At 35.2% G+C, this 19,231-nt stretch overlaps 1 protein-coding gene and 1 long non-coding RNA gene across 3 annotated transcripts; one reads left to right on the forward strand and one right to left on the reverse strand.

Annotated features, from left to right (window-relative positions):
• The first annotated feature begins 132 nt into the window (after positions 1–132).
• Las (lipoyl synthase, mitochondrial) lies at positions 133–13,134 on the forward strand. Of its 2 annotated transcripts, none has more exons than XM_088227726.1 (9): positions 133–174; positions 5,800–5,960; positions 6,029–6,221; positions 7,821–7,954; positions 10,918–11,074; positions 11,600–11,657; positions 11,738–11,890; positions 11,971–12,092; positions 12,822–13,134. In XM_088227726.1, the coding sequence occupies exons 2-9, from the start codon at positions 5,916–5,918 to the stop codon at positions 13,055–13,057; spliced, it is 1,098 nt and encodes a 365-aa protein (XP_088083852.1). In that variant the 5' UTR covers positions 133–174; positions 5,800–5,915; the 3' UTR covers positions 13,058–13,134. The 2 variants fall into 2 exon arrangements, with proteins under 2 accessions (XP_088083852.1, XP_088083854.1); XM_088227728.1 differs by having other exon boundaries at positions 154–171; positions 5,796–5,960.
• A 3,106-nt stretch (positions 13,135–16,240) lies between these two features.
• On the reverse strand, positions 16,241–18,518 carry LOC148280828 (uncharacterized). Its single transcript, XR_015822499.1, has 2 exons — positions 17,407–18,518; positions 16,241–16,757 (listed from the first exon to the last, which is right to left on the reverse strand). It is a non-coding gene; the product is annotated as an uncharacterized LOC148280828 (long non-coding RNA).
• Between the last annotated feature and the right edge of the window lie 713 nt (positions 18,519–19,231).

Genomic DNA, 19,231 nt, shown 5'->3' on the forward strand with positions numbered 1-19,231 from the left:
ATGGTGGCGAAACACCCGTAGTATTTACGCTGAAATCAAAATTGAATCCTACAAATACTCGGACATTTTTGTGTAGTGTATTAATTTGTGGGTTCTTATTTTCACATAAATATTATTTTCCTATATAGAAACATTGAGTACTGTCAATTTGACAATAAACAGTGCTCGCGCGCAGTTGTCAGATTGGGATTGTCTATGACTAACAAAAGGTGGCGGATGTGTTTGTCATTTGTCGTGTATTTTTCGCATTTATAAAAGTGATTTGTAAATAATAACGTATTAATTTAGTGTAATCCGTGTCAAAATAATTTTATTTAGTGTTGTGAATAATTAATATAAGTATTAATTAGTTTATTTAATTTGTATGTTAGTTTATCCATAACCTTCCACTCAGGTAACAATACAATCAGATATATTATTTTTACCTTGCATATTTTATTGTATTTTTTTTTCTTCTAAGTTCTATTTGGTCTTAGAAAGATGAACGAAATAGAAAAACCTCCAGATCCTCCAGACGGGTCAAGTTCTGACTCGTCTGGTGGCACAATGGAATCTGTTCCGGACGCCACTGAATTCGTAACTGTGGTCTCAAGGGCCAAAAAACAAAGGTTAATAAAACCAAGGAAGTCGAGTTCTGACTCAGACCGCGTCCTTCCTCATAAATCTCCCAGCTCACGACCAATTGTTTCTGCAACCCCAACCACATCGCAGGATACAATCATAGTAACTCCAACTCCCACACCTCCAAACAAAACACAATCCCGCATGTACAACGGAATGGACCGAGCTCCGTTCATCGTACATGTCACCAAATTCCAGGTAGATTGCGACACCCCAACCAACCTTTACGATATTGACTTTGGTCGCTTCCTCCATAAGAATAATATCCGGACGGTCTGGAACGGAATTAAATCTGTCGGCCGTAACCGAGTGTCTGTGGAGTTTAAGACAGCGAACGAAGCCAATTCGTTTGTCAAATCAGAAATTCTGAAAACAGCGAAATATAACGCATTTGTACCTACTTTCCAGGTTACGAAACAGGGTGTAACCAAAGGTATTCCCTCACACTGGTCCGAACAGGACATAGTGGAGAATGCTGAGGTACCCCACGGGTTTGGTAAAGTAATAAAGGCCCGACGACTGAATTATCGATCGAGAACAGGTGACGTAGTCGAATGGAAACCTTCCCGCACGGTTGTCCTGACTTTCGACTCCAAGGCACTCCCATCCCACATCTCAATGTTCAATGTCTCACTCCCCGTAGAGCTCTACGTGTTTCCGACTATCCAGTGCTACAAGTGCTGTAAATTCGGGCACACAAAAACCATCTGCAGATCTTCCGCACGCTGCTACAAATGTAGCTCTCCACATAATGGGGAGACCTGCACTGTAGCGGAGAATGCGCAAAAATGCCTAAACTGCTCTGGAAATCATTCAGCCATCAGCAAGATATGTCCAGAACTGAAAAGGCAACAGAACATCAAGCATACAATGGCCGATAAAAGCATCTCGTATGTTGAGGCTTCTAAGATGTATGGAAGAGCAACGGTTTCATATGCAGAAATCGCTTCCAAAGCGCCAATTCCCCAAAGACCCAAAGACCCTGTTAAACCTAACCCGTTAGTGTCTTTCCAGAAATCAGTGGAGAGGAAGTCGAAATCAGGAAAACTTCCTTCCAAATCCAATACTCCCAAACCTGATTCCTCCCTCCTTTTTTTCCCGAATGGACAACTTCCATTTGTGTCCAATGGAGGTGCTATCCCCAGCACAGGTTCATCACCCAATACATCATTAATCTCCACACTCCTAAATCTACTTCTCTCACTCCTTCAGAATAATCCTGAAATACCGTCCAACGTTGCCCACCAACTTCAACATATCAATTCAATTTTACATACCCACAATGACTCCTCCGATGAGGATTCTACAGTGGAACGCCCATAGCCTCCTTAATAAAAAAGAAGATCTTCTTCATACCCTGCAAGAAGAATCTATCTCTCTCGCGGCCATTTCGGAGACGTGGATGATCCCGGGATCTAATGCCAGGTTCCGGGGGTTCCATTGTCTCCGGGATGATCGCGATGATGGGAGGGGTGGGTCTGCCCTTCTCATCAAAAACTCCCTTCCCTTTACCCCGGTCAACGTCAAGCCTGCAGGTTGCCCTTTTCAAGTGACGGCTGCAAAGGTTAATGACTTGACTATCCTATCCATCTATATTTCCCCATCCAATAAACCTTCAAAGTCAATGCTCCTCTCTATGTTCCAAAAATTAACTCCCCCGTTCCTTGTTCTTGGAGATTTTAATGCTCATCACTCCCTGTGGGGCGCTCCGACATGCGACAGAATAGGAAGAGACATTATTGATCTTTTAGATGAGGTGAACATGTGTGTTCTTAATGATGGTTCCCCAACTCGTCTCCAACTCCCAAACCAACGACCCAGTGCTGTAGATTTATCAATCTCCAGCGCTGGAATAACATCATCACTGCATTGGTCCATCAAGGAAGACACTCTTGGTAGTGACCACTATCCCATATTAGTCGACATCATGTTCAGCTATAGACATTGCCAAAGTGGCCTATCCCCTGGGGGAAGGCGAAGACCGAGATACATTACGGAAAGAGTTAAGTGGAAGAACTTCTCTGATGACATTGAACTCAAAGTGAACGAGCTGCCCATTCCGACGAAAGAAAATGTAATGAAATGCTATGAAGCATTATCATCATACATTGTCGAAGCAGCAGACAGACATGTCCCTATAAAGCAAGGAAATAACAAAAGTAAACCTCCTCCCGCCCCATGGTGGGATAGCGAATGTGCGGATGCAGTTTTAAAAAGGAAAAGACTAGCCAAAGTCTACTCTTTAAACATGAGCCTGAAAAATCTATTGATTTTCAAACAAGCAGAAGCCAAAACAAAACGCCTGTTAAGAAACAAGAAAAGGGAAGGATGGAAAAACTTTTGTTGCTCTTTATCGCGAGATGTGCCAATATCGATCGTTTGGAGCATGATACGCAGATTTAGAGGTTCTTTCACTCCACCTGTGAGACGTCCTGAGTCTCTTGGGTGGGTTGAGGAGTTCGCCAACAAGTTAGCCCCGCAGACTGCTAATAACTGGAATGAGTCTCCCTATTGGTACCAGTTTACTGATAGAGGCTGGTTGGATCATAGCTTTAGTTCAGATGAACTGAAGACTGTTCTGACACGGCTTAAGGACTCAGCTCCAGGGATCGACGGTATCTTATATAGCTTCATACAACATAACAGTGACCTTACCCTCTCCTACATCCTATCACTGATCAATATGATCTTTGAATCAGGTAACATTCCCCCTTCATGGAAAACCCAATCCATCATTCCTATCCTTAAACCTAACAAGGACCCAAATTTTGGTACTTCCTACCGCCCCATAGCCCTCTCCTCCACACTGTTGAAAGTTGCGGAACATATGGTGAGACAACGCTTGGACTGGTTTGTGGAGAGCTCGAAAATTCTCCCAGAGTCTCAATTTGGATTTAGGAAAAGAAAGAGCACTATTGAAAGCGTATCGGTTCTGACATCCGATATCAGAGCCGCTCTGACAAATAAAGAATTCCTAATCGGTGTCTGTCTGGACATAAGTGGAGCATATGATAATGTTATAATACATATTCTGGAAGCTAAAATGCTACGAATTGGAATCCCGCGAAAGCTCACTTCTTTTATAGCAAACTTGATTCTCTCCAGAAAGGTAGAAATCAGTGTTCGCGGTCATGCTGTGGTGGAGAGAGAGTTGAGCAAGGGACTACCTCAGGGTTCTGTCTTGAGCCCGATTCTCTTCAATATCTATACGCATGACATCAGCGGAATTGTTCCCTCAGAGACAAGTTTGCTTCAGTACGCGGACGACTTCTTCATGTATGCATATGGGAAGGACCCAAAGAATCTGGAAAATGTACTAAATTTAGGTATGAGAAATATCAGGAATTGGTTAGTGGATCATGGTTTAGACCTGTCGACTGGTAAAAGTAATGCCATAACCTTCTGTAGACAGCGAAAAATCCCAACCATAAAAATTCAGCATGGAGATGAGATAGTCCCTTTTACGACCCAGATTAAGTTCTTGGGAGTAATTCTGGACACTCATCTTACATGGAACTCATACATAAATCATATAGTAAACAAGTGTCAAGCCGGATTGAATACGTTAAGAGCAGTCTCGCGAGTATGGTGGGGAAGCCACCCTTTTATACAGAGACTTTTTTATACTGCGTATATCCGGAGCCATCTCGATTATGCCTCGTTCCTTTTAGAACCATGTTCAAAAAAGAATCTCCAAAGACTCGACCGGATTCAATCCCAAAGTCTGAGACTAGTCATCGGAGCAATGAAGTCCTCTCCAATTAACGCTTTACAGGTAGAGGCCTCTGATGCCCCACTCGGAATGAGAAGACAATATTTGGCGGATAGGTTTTTGCTAAAATGCTCCGTCCAAAAGAGTAACCTGCTCCTCAAAAAAGTAAAATCACTCTCTGATAGTGTGACGTCATCATCTTTCTGGTCCCATAAACCGCTCCCTTTACTTGTCAACAGCTTTATTTTTTACAAATCTTTTGAATTTAACATCAACCCTAAAGACCTTCTTCCCCTTTATCGTTTTCCATTTAAAGTTTCTATATACGCCCCAAATATTGAACTCACATTTGGAGTTGAAAGCCACCTACAGCCCCGGTGTACATTTAACCGTATTCGGTCGTCAAGATGGATAGGTTGGAGAATTATCTACACTGATGGATCTCGGTCAGATTCGCCAACCCACACGGGTGCGGCCATATATTGTGAAGACGACGACTATCAAAAGTTGTACAAATTGCACAAGAATGCTTCCGTATTTACAGCGGAATGTATTGCAATCCGAGAAGCTGTCAAATACGCTTTAAGCTCACAATATAGCAAGTTTCTTATCCTGTCGGATTCCCTGAGTGCCTTACAAAAAATCAAATCCCCTCCATCCTCTTATCCCGAGGATGAGCTCTGCGTGGAAACTCGATTTCTTCTATCTTTATCAGAGGCATCCAATAAGAGTATTGTTATGTCCTGGATCCCTAGCCATTGTGGTATTCCCGGGAACGAAAAAGTGGACGCGTTAGCAAAGGAGGCGGTCCACTCCGGGGATCCTGCCTATAGTAATTTACTACCACTAGGTGATCTCCTTGTTATGACGAAGGAGAAGCAACTTCGCACATGGCAAGAATATTGGGTAGCCTCCTCCCAAGCCAAGGGTAAACATCTTTTCAAACTGAAACCAAATGTATCAGAAAAACCTTGGTTTTCCAAAGTGATTCTGAACAAGTTTGAAACATCCTCCATATGCAGAATGCGCATTGGGCACTGCTGCAATGGTTCTCACCTGTTCAGAATCCATGTCCGGGACTCTGCCATTTGCGAATGTCAGCTAGATGAGGAAGATTTAAACCATATTTTTCTTGGATGCCCCATAAATGATTGTTATCCTGATTTCCTATCCGACCTCTCTGATATTAATATCCCATTCCCTATTCATATTCTAACTCTCCTGTCCCCACCCAATAAACGTGTATATAAAATCTTATGTAAATATCTAGTTGTAAATGGTGTAAAGTTGTAAATATGTTTTATTATTATATGTATATATTATATTTAATACTAACATACTAACTTGTACATATTATATTACTAAAACATGTGTATATATGTAAAAAACAAAAATACTCGACACTGGCCAGAACACCCGAATTGAGAAGTGAAAAGGCCAGGAAAAAAACGAAGAAGAAGAAGCAGTTGTCAGATTAATTTTTAGTTTTAGGTTATATTTTCGTTTAAAAAATACGTTTCTACGTTACTGATTCGTCCTTGGGAAATGTATTTTGTCTTGTTATAAATCTGACATTTGAATAATGCATCGAACGTGTCTTAAGAGCCTAGGAAGTCTTAAAATCAAGGTGTGTAATTGTAATATTTGTTTATTATTCAATCAAAATTCGCTGTCTTATGTCATATTTTTTTTTAGGAATTGCGTTATAGCCATTCATCGAAAATAGAAGCGATCCGAAAAAAACTAGAAGATGGTCCTGCTCTTCAAGACTTCCTCGCAGAGGAACCCGTAAAAGATTGGACAGAATATGACGGGAAGCTCAAGCGTGAAAAGGGGGAGAATCAAAGGTTAAGGCTACCTCCATGGCTGAAAACAAATATACCTACAGGTTTGTCTAGAATTCATCTTTTTTTTTTTACTAGTTTAAAACGAACTAAATATGTTATTATGAAATTCGAATGCAATACAGAAATTATAACTAAACATATTCGCGAACTTTATGGGAATTATTCAAAAATTTGGTTGTGGTATAAAACAGCATTTTCTGTATGAGTGGGTTAAATGCAAAACCGCTACTGCGCATGATCACGGTTTTTGGGAAGACCAAATAAACTAGCAGCAAAAAGACTATTTCTTTTAAGTTCAATGTGCAACTTGTGCGTGGTATAACAGGTAGCGAAAATACTATTAATTTAAAGTTGAATGTGCACATTGAACTTAAAAGAAATAGTCATTTGGCAACCAGTTTTGTTGATCTTCCCATAAATAGTGATCATGCACATTATTTTTATTATGAATAACTTATATAGCGCCCTTTTTGTAATATAATATCTCATGGGCGCTTTACAAATTTATTATATAAGTAAAAAAAAATATTTAATTATAACTTTTTTTATTTGTAACTTAAGTAAAAGAGAGCAAGTGGGTTTTAAGTTTTTTATGAAACATTACTTCACTCTCACAGCCTCGCACCTCTATTGGGAGAGCATTCTATGCCATAGGACCTGCGACCGAAAATGAGCATTTGCCGAATTTAGTGCTCTGTTTGCGTACAGGTATAATAATTTTTCCTCTCAACGTAGATGTAGCTGATTTAAGAGTGAGACGTCTGTCAGCTAGTTCATCTGGAATGCAAAGTTACCTTAGATATTCTGGAGCAGATTTGTGCAGTGACTTATACATAAGCCAACAGAGTTTGTATTCCACCCTCTGTGGAAAACGTAGCCAGTGTAGTTCCCGAAGTAGTGGAGTGATATGACCGAACTAAAGATTCCAAAAATAACATGGACAGTGGCGGTTTTGCATTTACCTCATTTATGAAATCGTTTTTTCGTGACTCCCTGTCAACTTTAAAGAGCGAAGATGGCCTCTGCAACAGAGGTCGAAATGTGGTTATAGTTGAATCCTACATGGGTTCACCCAAAAAACATTTCAAATACCTAAGTATTGAGAACAGTGACATTTATTTAGCATTTTCTGTTCTGTAATTAGTTAATCTGTAAATATTTATTATAATTCTTCTTTCTCTATCTGATCCTATTTCATTTGGGGTCGGCTCTTCTTGCCCTTCCTCTCCACAGTTCTCTACTCTGGGTCATCGTCCAACTAGGCTCCTTCACCTCCCTTTTTATAGCACTTCATCCTGTGGCACTGGGTTGACCTCTACCTCTTTGTCCCTCATGAAGTTTTAGCGTGTATGCACCACATTTTCCTCCTGCCTCGCTTAATGGCCATACCAATTCAGTCTGGATTCCCTCATCTTCTCCGCAACTGAACCACCCCGAAACTGCTCCAAATATCACATCCCCCGACCACCTGAGCATCTTCATCTCATTATTTATTATACATTAAAAAAATCTTTAGTTATTTATCCGACATTAAAGAATAATTATGTATTTTATAAAATGGTACCCTTCAAAAATATTTTGTATGAGAGTATTCTAATATTCATGCAATTTAAGTACTTTTGTATACATATTTATTTCAGGCTCAAATTTCAGCAAATTAAAAGACCAGTTAAGAAATTTGAACCTTAATACTGTCTGCGAGGAAGCAAGGTGCCCAAATATTGGAGAATGCTGGGGAGGAGGAAAGCATGGCACTGCTACAGCAACTATAATGGTGAATTTTTTGTTATGGTTTTTACACAGGAAATATAATTTAAGACCGTTTTAAAAACTCAAATGTCATAAACCATAAATTTTTCAAGAGTGTTCTAATTAAATATCATGGTTTACCGAGATTTTTACACATTTGAATAAAAATAAATGAAATATGTGTACCTTTACAGCACTGTTTAGAAATTTATATTTTGTTCTCACAAGAATTCAAATGTCAATGTGACATTTGCTGTTTAAATGCAAACTATGCAAAATTTACTCTGAATGTTTAAAATAAAACAAAAGTAAATTAATCTTTGTCATTTCATTATAATCAGGGACTTTGAATTCCTTAAGAATTATTTAAAAAAAAACGTTCTAATATCAGAGAATCATAAAATCAAATAAAATTAAAATACATATGCAAATATGAACTTAAATGTATTTATAATAGGGTTTTTAATTTTTGTTAAAGATTTTAACAAATTAAGATTAATAAGTATGTTAGCACTAATGTCAATATGTTAAATACTTAGCATCTATCTACCCTTTAAAACCTTTTGCGAGCTCAATGTTTATCTTTTTCTTTGTCAAGATATTAAGACTACCAATTAAACAAACATATGTTTAATATAGTTTATTGTTTTGTGTAACTTTGAAATAATCACCTACAAACAAACATTAATCATCTTTATATCTGCCTTTCCTATTTTTTTGCTTGCTTTTTCCAAACCACTTATCTTAAACTCAAACCTTAATTATACTCAATAAAAGTATTATATTTTGGTGCTTAATTTTACAGATTTTGGTGTTTAATTTGTTGAAAATTTTGGTTTATGTAATATTATTTTAATATTGACGAGCTCAGCTATAATATAATACTAACCTTAATTAAAAAAAAAAAAATTAACACAATTAAAAACCGTGTTTTAAAAAAAGCAAATGTCCAAATTTTTCCTTTTTGTAAATATATTATATTTGCCAATTTAAAATCTATCCTAATGCTTCTTTTTTATTATTATTAAATTGATTTTGTATAACTCTGTCGGTTAGGTTGAAATATAAATATTTTTCACAATCACAGTTGATAAATAATGACAAACTTCTCTTAACTAACCCCTGGGTTATCACTAACAATTATATTAAGAATGCTGAATTTGTTTATCTATCTTACAGGGTGTGTTTGCATTTAATAACAGACATGAATTTTTCTGTTTTACTGAATGTTATTACTATCAAATTAATGATAATGTTATAATATTTTATTATACACACAGTGGTAATGGCTCCTGACCAAAAATATTAGTACCTAGTACATTTATTTACATTTTGTAAACTTGGACTATGTATAATACTATTAGAATATAATAAATAATAAGTCTGGCATGGTGTAATAAACAAGCTATATGTGCAATGACGGCCCGCGCATCAGAATGTTAAATTCTCCATTGCTTTTGTTTAGGTACATACACACTAACACATCGTCACCCTAACTTGTAAAACTCTTAAGTCCATGGCATTTTCGGTTTGGACTTTAAATAGTCTATAAGTGTGTTAAACTTACATTTTTTACATTTTACATTTTTTTTTACACCACAACAGGCCAGGAGGCCTAATTACAGTGGTGAATTACATCACAGAGCACCCAGGCTTGAGAAAAATCACATTTAAATTTTTGTGTTCTCACCGGGAATCGAACCCGGAACCTTCCGTGCGTGAGTCAAGTGTCTTGACCACTACACCACGGTGGCCGCCTAAACTTGTATATTCATATAGTGTACCACTATTTTTTAAAAAATATTTGCAAAAAAAACTTCGCTATTGAAGTAAAAACCCTTTTTTATTCTTCCCTACCTGAACAAAAAGTTAGTTTGGGACTTAAAAGTTTTACGAGTTAGGCCGATGATATTATATGTAAGTAAATTGTAGAAATTCTTACCTATATCACATGATCAAAGTGAGGTTATGAGGTAATAGCAAACTATCTGCACATGTGCCGGCACTGCGAGGATTATGTACATTGTCTTCTCTCTCTAAAGCATAATTTACCATTATGAAGCGTAGTCTAACTCTCCCAAGCCACAGTTTGACCACATTTGGTATTTTTCATACAAATTTCGAGTTAAAGCTAGTGCAAAACAAAATATGAACGGTGATGATTGGCGCACAACATAAAAAGACTGTCCACTAGAGATGGTCTCGCTAGATCTTTAGGCGGTAGTATTGAATAAAATATATGCATAAAGTTTTTTTTGTATTTTTATAATTGATCATTTTAAAAATTACTGTACTTGTACTGTACTTATCCACGGGTGATGGATTTATTTATTTATTTTATTCATACTTCCCCTTGTCCCTACCTTGTAGACGATGAGAGGGGAGTTTTAGAGCGACAGTGGAAAGGACATTAAAAGTTGTAAATGTAAATATTTGTTCTCGCTTTTCCTTACTGAATTTGGTTAGTCGAGGAAAACATATAATCAATTCGTAATGAAAAAAAAAATTGCTTGCTTGTATGAGTGAATCTGAAGAAAGATATTTAGTATTTAAATCGGATTCGGGTATGTGACGGATGCTTTCAATGTACTTATCCTTACATTACATATAATTACTTTATAATATGGAAACTTCACTGGTCCATTAGAGTGAGGTCTAACTGTGTAAAATATAAAACTATGTAACTGTACTGTATGTTTCCTAAATAAAAGAAAAGAAAAAAAAAAATAATGCTAAGAAACCGCCTTTGATCTTTACATATTGATAAATCTATGTAAATAAACAAAAAAAACTGACTTAACACAGGTAATTTCTAGCTAGCCAGGATCATACAATTGTATCATCCGATAAAAAAATCTAAAATATAAACAAATAAATGACTTCAAGGCAAAATTATTTTCAAAATGTCATTAATGATTGTTACTGTCCGTTTTAAAATCAGATGTATAGGTACACCTACAAATTGAGTGGTGGATTTTTACATTTTAGCTTCTTGGTGACACCTGTACACGTGGATGCAGATTTTGTTCTGTAAAAACTGCCAAAACCCCTCCCGCACCAGATCCAAATGAACCAAAGAATACAGCGTATGCTATCGCTCAGTGGGGACTTAACTATGTAGTACTGACATCTGTTGATAGAGATGGTAACAAACTTTTAATAATATAATTTTTCCCTGTTTTGCTGACGATTTATTAGATGGGCTTTAACCCGTTAAAGAATATCTCTATTTGTCTGAAATTGATTGTATATAGAAAGTATACTTTGGTAGATTTATATTTTATTGTGAATTTGATAGCTGATTTTTCGAATTTTTGCCATAAAAAGATCACAATTTCAAATACTAAATATATAATATTAATATATAATATTTAATACTAATATTTTTGATTATAAAATGTTTTTTTGTTTATTTTGTATGGTGCTCAGTTGCAGAAGTATTTCATCACCATGGTGGTGAAAACAACCGAGGCACAGTATCATAGTTTTAAGAATGATGGTAGTACCGGCATTTATTCAACTAGGTTAATGAAACCCTTAAAATATATTTATTACCGGATATGGATGTATATACATTTTAAAAGGAAATGTTATGAACAAGTTTGTAAGAAAAGAGATATTAGGTATTTTCCAAAATGACTATTTACCTAATAATGTTTTATTGACTTAGACATGCCTGATGGAGGGTCTTCTCATTTTGCTGAAACAGTGCAAGAAATAAAGAAGCAGTGAGTGTTTTCATATCCAGTGTACTTAATTATTATGAGGAATCTTCTGTATGGAAATTATCTTGAAACTTTTCTTTAAGGAATTCTGAAATATTGGTGGAGTGTTTGGTACCAGATTTTAGAGGAAATGCAGAATGTATTGAACGCATTGCTCTTAGTGGATTAGATGTGTTTGCTCATAATATTGAAACTGTTGAAAAGTTGACTCCTTTCGTAAGAGATATGAGAGCTGGGTAAAAAAAAAAATCATTGTTTTATAGAAATTCTTTGACTAAAAATGTCGAAACAAAATAAAAATAATTAACATTTTCAGGTATCAGCAAACCTTAAAGGTGCTTAAAACTGCCAAAGCTGTGCATCCTGAACTTATAACAAAGTCATCCATAATGTTGGGTTTGGGAGAAACTGATGAAGAAGTAGAAAAAACTATGAGAGGTAATATAGATTATTGTGTGTGTACTAAATCAATTGGAGCTCATATTGATTATTTATTTATCAACCAGAATATGTCCGTATTTATTTAATTTTCATCATATAAATTACTTTAATGTATCCTCAGTGCCAAAACTTTTATGATTCTTTTTTTTTTAATAACTTATTTTATTGTTTGAAGATCTTTCAACCAATTAATTGAGAGAAGATATTTTTTTAAGCAGAGATGGACAATACAATAGACATGGTAATACTGTCCTGTTCCAGCTCTTTTAACAGCTTCGAACGCGCAGGACAGGACATTGAGACTATACACTAATTAAACCGCAGTTCAAACGCAGAACGCTGCAAAAATGGATACATGACAACGCACGGTGGTGGGGGTAAGCCATTGTCCTACAAGGATAGCCTGCCCGCCTATCTCAAGGACAATATCTTTGTTCATTGTCCTGTCCTCCGAATTTCTGTTTACGCTACGACAATAGGTCGAAGCTGGGACAAGATATTATTGTCCTGTCAACATGTGAACTACGTATTAGTAAAAGATGGGCCTAGAATCAACCGGACTCTTCATACACCAGAGTGAGGCTAATAAGTGATTTACAAAATTACATTTATAAAGTCAAATCTTAAAAGTCATTTTATAAATACATGCTGCTATATATAGCAGCATGTATTTATTACTTATTATTTTTATTCTATTGATATTTTGTAAGATGATTTTTGTTTTAGATTTGCGTGGGGTGGGAGTGGATTGTGTTACGCTAGGTCAGTACATGCAACCTACCAAGAGACATTTGAAGGTAGTGGAATATGTCACACCAGAGAAGTTCAAGTACTGGGAGAATAAAGGATCTGAATTAGGTTTCCTGTATACCGCCAGTGGGCCTCTTGTAAGGTCTTCATATAAGGCTGGAGAGTTCTTTATTTCTAGTATACTGAAGGACAGAAAAGCAAGATCTGCATAGATGTTAAATTTTTTACTGTAAATATTGTTAGCTGTTATATAAGTTTAAAACATAATATATGGGGTTTTACTATAGTCGAATTTGGTTATATTTGTAGAGAATTTATTATCCATTATGTAGAAATGATCAAACTGTGGGGATCAAAGTCCACAGATTGATGACGCTCACATGCGGCGAATGATTTTATCTGAAATCTAGAGCGTCGACCCGAGATGCAACTCAGCATTTTCTATTGAATACAATACATCATATTCTGCAAGACTAACAGTATTGTATACAGGGCGTTAGCTCAGTAACGATTTCCAGTTCAATGTCCTGGAGTACATTAACTTCATTCCAGCTATGGAGACATGAAGAATAAAGGAAAACGGCCTATAAAAGGACTACAGGGCGTGGGAACATCAGTCAGTCAGTCAGTTTCAGCATGTAACCCAAGCCAGTCAGCTACAACATGTAGTCCAGGCTGTATGTTAGTCAGTCCAGTTATTATTGCTGTTACTTTTGTACTTTACAATGAAGATACACGCATACAAACACACGACTTCGTTCCTTCTGTCAATCTCCAACTGGGGTAGGAGCGCCAACCCTCCATCAAAATCCTACAAATCTAAAAGATAATGTTTAATGCTACAAAAAAAAATATTTTCGTGTTCCCTAATTTACTAACAGTATTTTGAGTATGCCCTAATTTTGTAGAAATGACTAGAAGAAAGGAACAAATATTTGGTAGGGGAATATGGAAGTCTAGGAATTTACAGGGCTGATGACCTGTCATTGGCTGGTTTAATTGCCACCATTCTGCCTATGTTTGAACATACACTTTTCCTCAACTCTTCCATCTTTTGGTTTTGTGAAGTAAAAGAGCTGAAACCCTTATTGATGATGGGTTGATTCATCTGTAGTAGGTGAAATAATTAATCAAAATGAATCCCAACCACATCAATAATGGTTTCAGCTGTTTCGCTACCAAGTAACTATTAATTATATCTTTCTTATCAATTTTGTTTTCAAAACTTTGAAATGTAAATATCATACATACATATTTAAGAAAAAAATATTAAAATGTGTTTACCAGGAATTTAATAAGATTTTCCCTGAAAATAATATCAATCTGTTTTATGTGACATATTGAAATAAAACACGATAATAAAACAAATGCACGGTCTACCAAATTTTTAGTCACAATATGTCTCAATGAAACATAAGTAGTATAACAAACGATTATATCTATATAATATTATGTATTTTGATGTTGATGTGTTTCTTTCTTCAATAAATATGTTTCTTATTTATTAAGTTTTCATTTTTTGTACTAAAATAAGCGCAATAAGCACATTCAATTGTTTAAAAAATGTACCGTTTCACTAAGTTAAAAGTTTTTTTTAAATTGTGATATTTTGAAGACTACGATTCTCAAAAAGCAGTCGAGTACTTTTAAAATACCCGCTCACTTGTGACATAATCCTTTGTAGGATGAATTGTCTAAAAATATATTTTTAAAATTCAAAGTAGCCTAAAGATAATATGATACTGGTGAAAACAGACTAACTAGCACGTCTACGAAAACATTTTTTAATCGAATTTTTGATTTCCCCATTGAGGGTGCGAAATATGTAAATGAGGTATTAAATTAAAATATTGTTAAAATATGAATGCTAAAAAAAGAAGTAAATTTTACCATAAATAGACAATAACTGGAAGCATGTTTTCAAGAGATGGAAGAGTAGAAAAAGACGTTGAAAGGAGAGTGATTGCGGGCAACTAAATGAACGGCGCACTAAGCACTGTAATTACAAGTAAAAATATGTCAATCGAAGCTAAACTGGCAGTGCGCGACGGAGTTTTAGTTCCGACACTTATGTATGGAAGTAAAACATAGAACTGGAAGAATAAGTGTGAAAGCTGAGTAAACGCGGTCGAAATGCGATTTCTTAGACGAATATCTGAGAAATCAATGTATGACAGGGTTACGAATGATGAAATCAGGCAAGAGTGTAAATCTGAGTCCGGTATAATTGATAAGATTAAAAAAGGGTCTCTGAGATAGTTTGGTCATGTATAACGAATGGATGGCGAAAGAATGGCAAAACAGGTAAAAATGGCGAGAATGAATGGTAACGTGGGACGAGGACGACCAAGGAAGACGTGGCATGATCAGATAAATCAAAACCTTAAGTCTGGCTATGTCAAAAGCAGGCAGAGCCGACGGGCATGTATGATGAGATGAATGGATGTGGAAGAAGCTAGAAACGTATGCCGGGATAGACGTGTGTGGCGGTCCATTATCTCTGCCTATCCCTACGGAGAAACTGCGTGATGTTAGTAGTAATAGTAAACAATAACAGTTCTTTTATCTCATAAGTAACAGGCCTTTTCTTGTACCTATGTGAACCTAAATATGTGTGAAAACGGCAAAAAATGCCTTGGCCTTAGTTAATTTAAACATAATTAATTAGAGATGTGCCGAATTCGGATTTTTGAACCGAACCAAATACAACATTATTCGATTTCGCGCGTACCGTACCGAATGTTCGGCCGAATTATTTGGTGCATTACACGCGAAGTTTCTCGCGGTGAATAATTTTGTAGATGTTCGGTAGGCATGCGAATGAGGAACTTCAGCCCTACGGGAAATTGGATACAAAAAATGTTTTCTTACGCGGGGTAAAAATTAGTGCATTAAATTGTACCGCAAAGTTTCTTGAAAATGTACAGAAAAAATAATAAAAAATATTTTGACAAAAACGCACTACTTTAAATGACGTCACTGGTTCATGTGAATCAACCTATGATCTGAGAGCTATAGAAGATTTCCGGTCTGCTTGTCGCTTCTGGACCAATAGGAAGAACTGAATGAGAATAAGCGGAAATGAACCTCTGACGTCACACGCGGAGTTGTTTCAGAAATACAAAACTTTAAAAAATCGTAGCGCCGATAATACGATCTGTAAAAATTAAAAAAAAATAATTTTGAATTAGTTTAACAGTCTATTAACAAATAAAAAATTTGAAAAAAACCACTGAACTTCCTCATTGTTAAATCCTTCAAACTTGAAAAAAAGTTCACTAAACTTTATTTTATTATTATTATTTACAAACTTAAGTCTTGCTATGATATATGTAAGACACGGTACAAATTAGAGAGCGAATGGGAGCGCACGCTTCCGAATGGCAGACTCCCGAGTCAACGGGTAGACATGACCATAGTAATTTGATTTTACTTTAAAACGCTGGATTAGTGCTTTTGATAAAGTCACACACTTTCGCTTGCGTGCGGTAGCTGCGATTTTAACCGTATACTATGCCGAATACCGAACATGTAAAACCACGCCGAATACGATTAATTCCCGAATATTCGGCGCATCTATATTATTAACTTAGTTCTGTGTTAATTTTAATTGATTTTGCCGTGTGCGATTTTCATATAAATTTATATGGAGTGAATCGAGTGAATAATTATTTACTGTCAAACGCAAATTTCTCTTTACCAACTATGATATCACATAAGTCTACATACAATACAAGACTTGTTATATCTATTTTAATTTAAAAAAATAATAAACTCCTTTTTTTCTCTGACAGGTCTTAATTTTATGATTATATTTGTAAAATATGGAAAATACATGAATATAATTTTTGTTTTTAACACCTGTTTTCAAAATATCTCTTCTTTTGATTAATGTAATACGATGTTACATCACTGTTTCCAGGGGAATTTTTTAGCACAGTCTTTTAAGAGTTAATAATTATGTCTGAGAATATTAGAGCCCGACGGACGTCGCGTCGCTTGATGTATTATTGATACATCTACCGATCTACCTACGAAAAACGTGTTCATGTGAAAAAAATACCTAACTTAAGCGCGCTAGCTAGCCTATTGCTATAACGATTGTCAATAACCCCTACAAAATCATTAAAGCGAAAGACACTTAATGAATAAGCAAAACCCTTAGAGCAATAACCTAATAGAGTCGTCCATACGAGGAAAAACCATTCTATGATTATTGTCCACAAAGTTAGCTACAGATTGCAGCAATACAACGGGCCTTAGGGGATTGCGTTTAGAATTGAGGACCGTTTTAACAAAGCGAAATATCTACAAAATGTAAATTTTTCAGGAAAAGGTTTTTTCATGTTAAAAATGAAACTTTTACGATTTTAAATAAAATAACATTTTATAGATATATAAAATCCTTTCACATGTACTAAAAATCAACAATGTAGAATCAGTAAAATTATTTATAAAAATATTCTAAATTCACGAATTTTCACAAAAAATAAATAACCACATATTTTTGTGACAGGAATGTATAGAAAATTGATTTATGTTGGGAATTAAATAAGTTTACTTTTGCATGAAATCATTTAAACTGATTTTTTGTAAAATTATATGTCTACTGACATATCTAAGTTCCTATGTAAATATACACATTTAAGTATTTACTTCCTATATATTTTTTACATACATAATAGCACAAATAAAGTGATAACAAAATATATTTCAAATAATATTGTTTTATTATTATTATATTTCTTTTTTCTTGGCCGAAATCATGTTTTGTTTGTGATTTTTTTTCGATTTTAAAAATTTAACACCCAAAAAAATATGTAGATATTTCGCTTTGTGAAAACTCTATGTAGTGTAGTTATTTCGTTTTATAAAAATTCACGATATTTGAACCGCTACAACTTCGCATATATATCGTTTTGTTCAAGTTTTTTTTCGCCAATCGATAAAGCGATAAATGGAAGAACCCATTTCAATGTAAAAACGCATTTGGTTTTTTTGTAGAAATTTCACTTTGTGAAAACGGTCCTCAATTGTAAGCGGAAACCGAAACCGTCTTTAAACGTTTGTTGTTAAACTAAAAACTAAACCATACATTTGGAACGCTATTTTTCTTGCAATTGCTTCTCTAGAGAATTATTACTCTGAGGCAAAACTCATGTCAATACCAAACAATTTTGTTCGTTTAACTTGCTGAATATTTTTAATTAGGAAGGAGGATCTAGAAATTTACGCCTCGCAATATTATGTATGTTAAATGTAACAGATCGTTATATTTGTTGAGTTAAATGTAAAAAACACGGTTATCAGATTATTGTAACGAAATTAGCGCCAGTCAAGTTTCCCGAGAATCTGCATGAGATAACAAATTTATTTCGAACGTGTTGCTTCTTCGTAGCTTAATGCAATTTAGTTTACGTTCCCCGAGAGGCTTTGCAACCTTTTCATTAGAGTTTCTGTTTGCATTTTTCCGCCGAAATACACTCTAAAAGGCAACCGTGCGTTCAAATCCACCCACTGCTGCTTCTTCCCGCTAAACTGAGACAAGGAAACTCCAACGCGACATTGTTTACTGTTTGCATGTTGCGAATTACGAACATTCACTACGATTCTCATTCCCTTCAAAAAACCTTCTGATGCCATTTAAAAAAAAAAAAACAAAAAAAAACAGTATTTCCACAGGTAGTGGTGTTTGTTATACTATTTTCATTTAGTTGTAATAATTACGACTTTTGCTCAGAGACATCTCTCATTTATCGCACCGAGACTGTTCAATATTTTGGAAGAGCGTATTAAGCTCAAGCACAAAAACTGTTTTCAAGAAAGTAGTTAAGGACTGGATTTTCCTTAGTGGGAGGGATTTGAGTAGGAATCTCCTTGATGATTTTCCGAATGTTTGAGTTTACTTTTTACCATATTTTTGCCGTATATGCATTAAAAAAAAATTATGTTTCTGATCCTATATTTGTGGTGATATACTCATGTGTCTGTGTCAACTAATTGCTAGTCCCATCTCAACACAGGACTTTTATGTTTGTAAATTAGTAAATACGTTTTATGTGCAAATAAAACAGTAAATTACATATATTATGTATCATTGTCTTTAAATTAATTAAAAATAAAGCTTTACGACCCATGCTTATTTGTCAAACAGGACCAGGAACAAATTCGAATCCCTAATTAAAAAAAAAGTGTATCCTAAATCTTTCGATATAAAATTGATTGACCCAAACGTCTATTTCCATTCGTTGTTGATTTTTTTAAAATTCGAACAATAATTTACTTTATAATTGAAAGGGATATTTAAGTAATACTTGGGTATTTAAAAAAATATTTAATATATCCTCTTGTGTTTGCTATGGGATTACAATATTTATAATTGAAGT

This window comes from Micrasema longulum, unplaced genomic scaffold (assembly GCF_059751315.1).
Source record: "Micrasema longulum isolate JH-2025_06_02 unplaced genomic scaffold, ASM5975131v1 h1tg000531l, whole genome shotgun sequence".
In the NCBI taxonomy this organism is placed as follows: Eukaryota; Metazoa; Arthropoda; class Insecta; order Trichoptera; family Brachycentridae; genus Micrasema; species Micrasema longulum.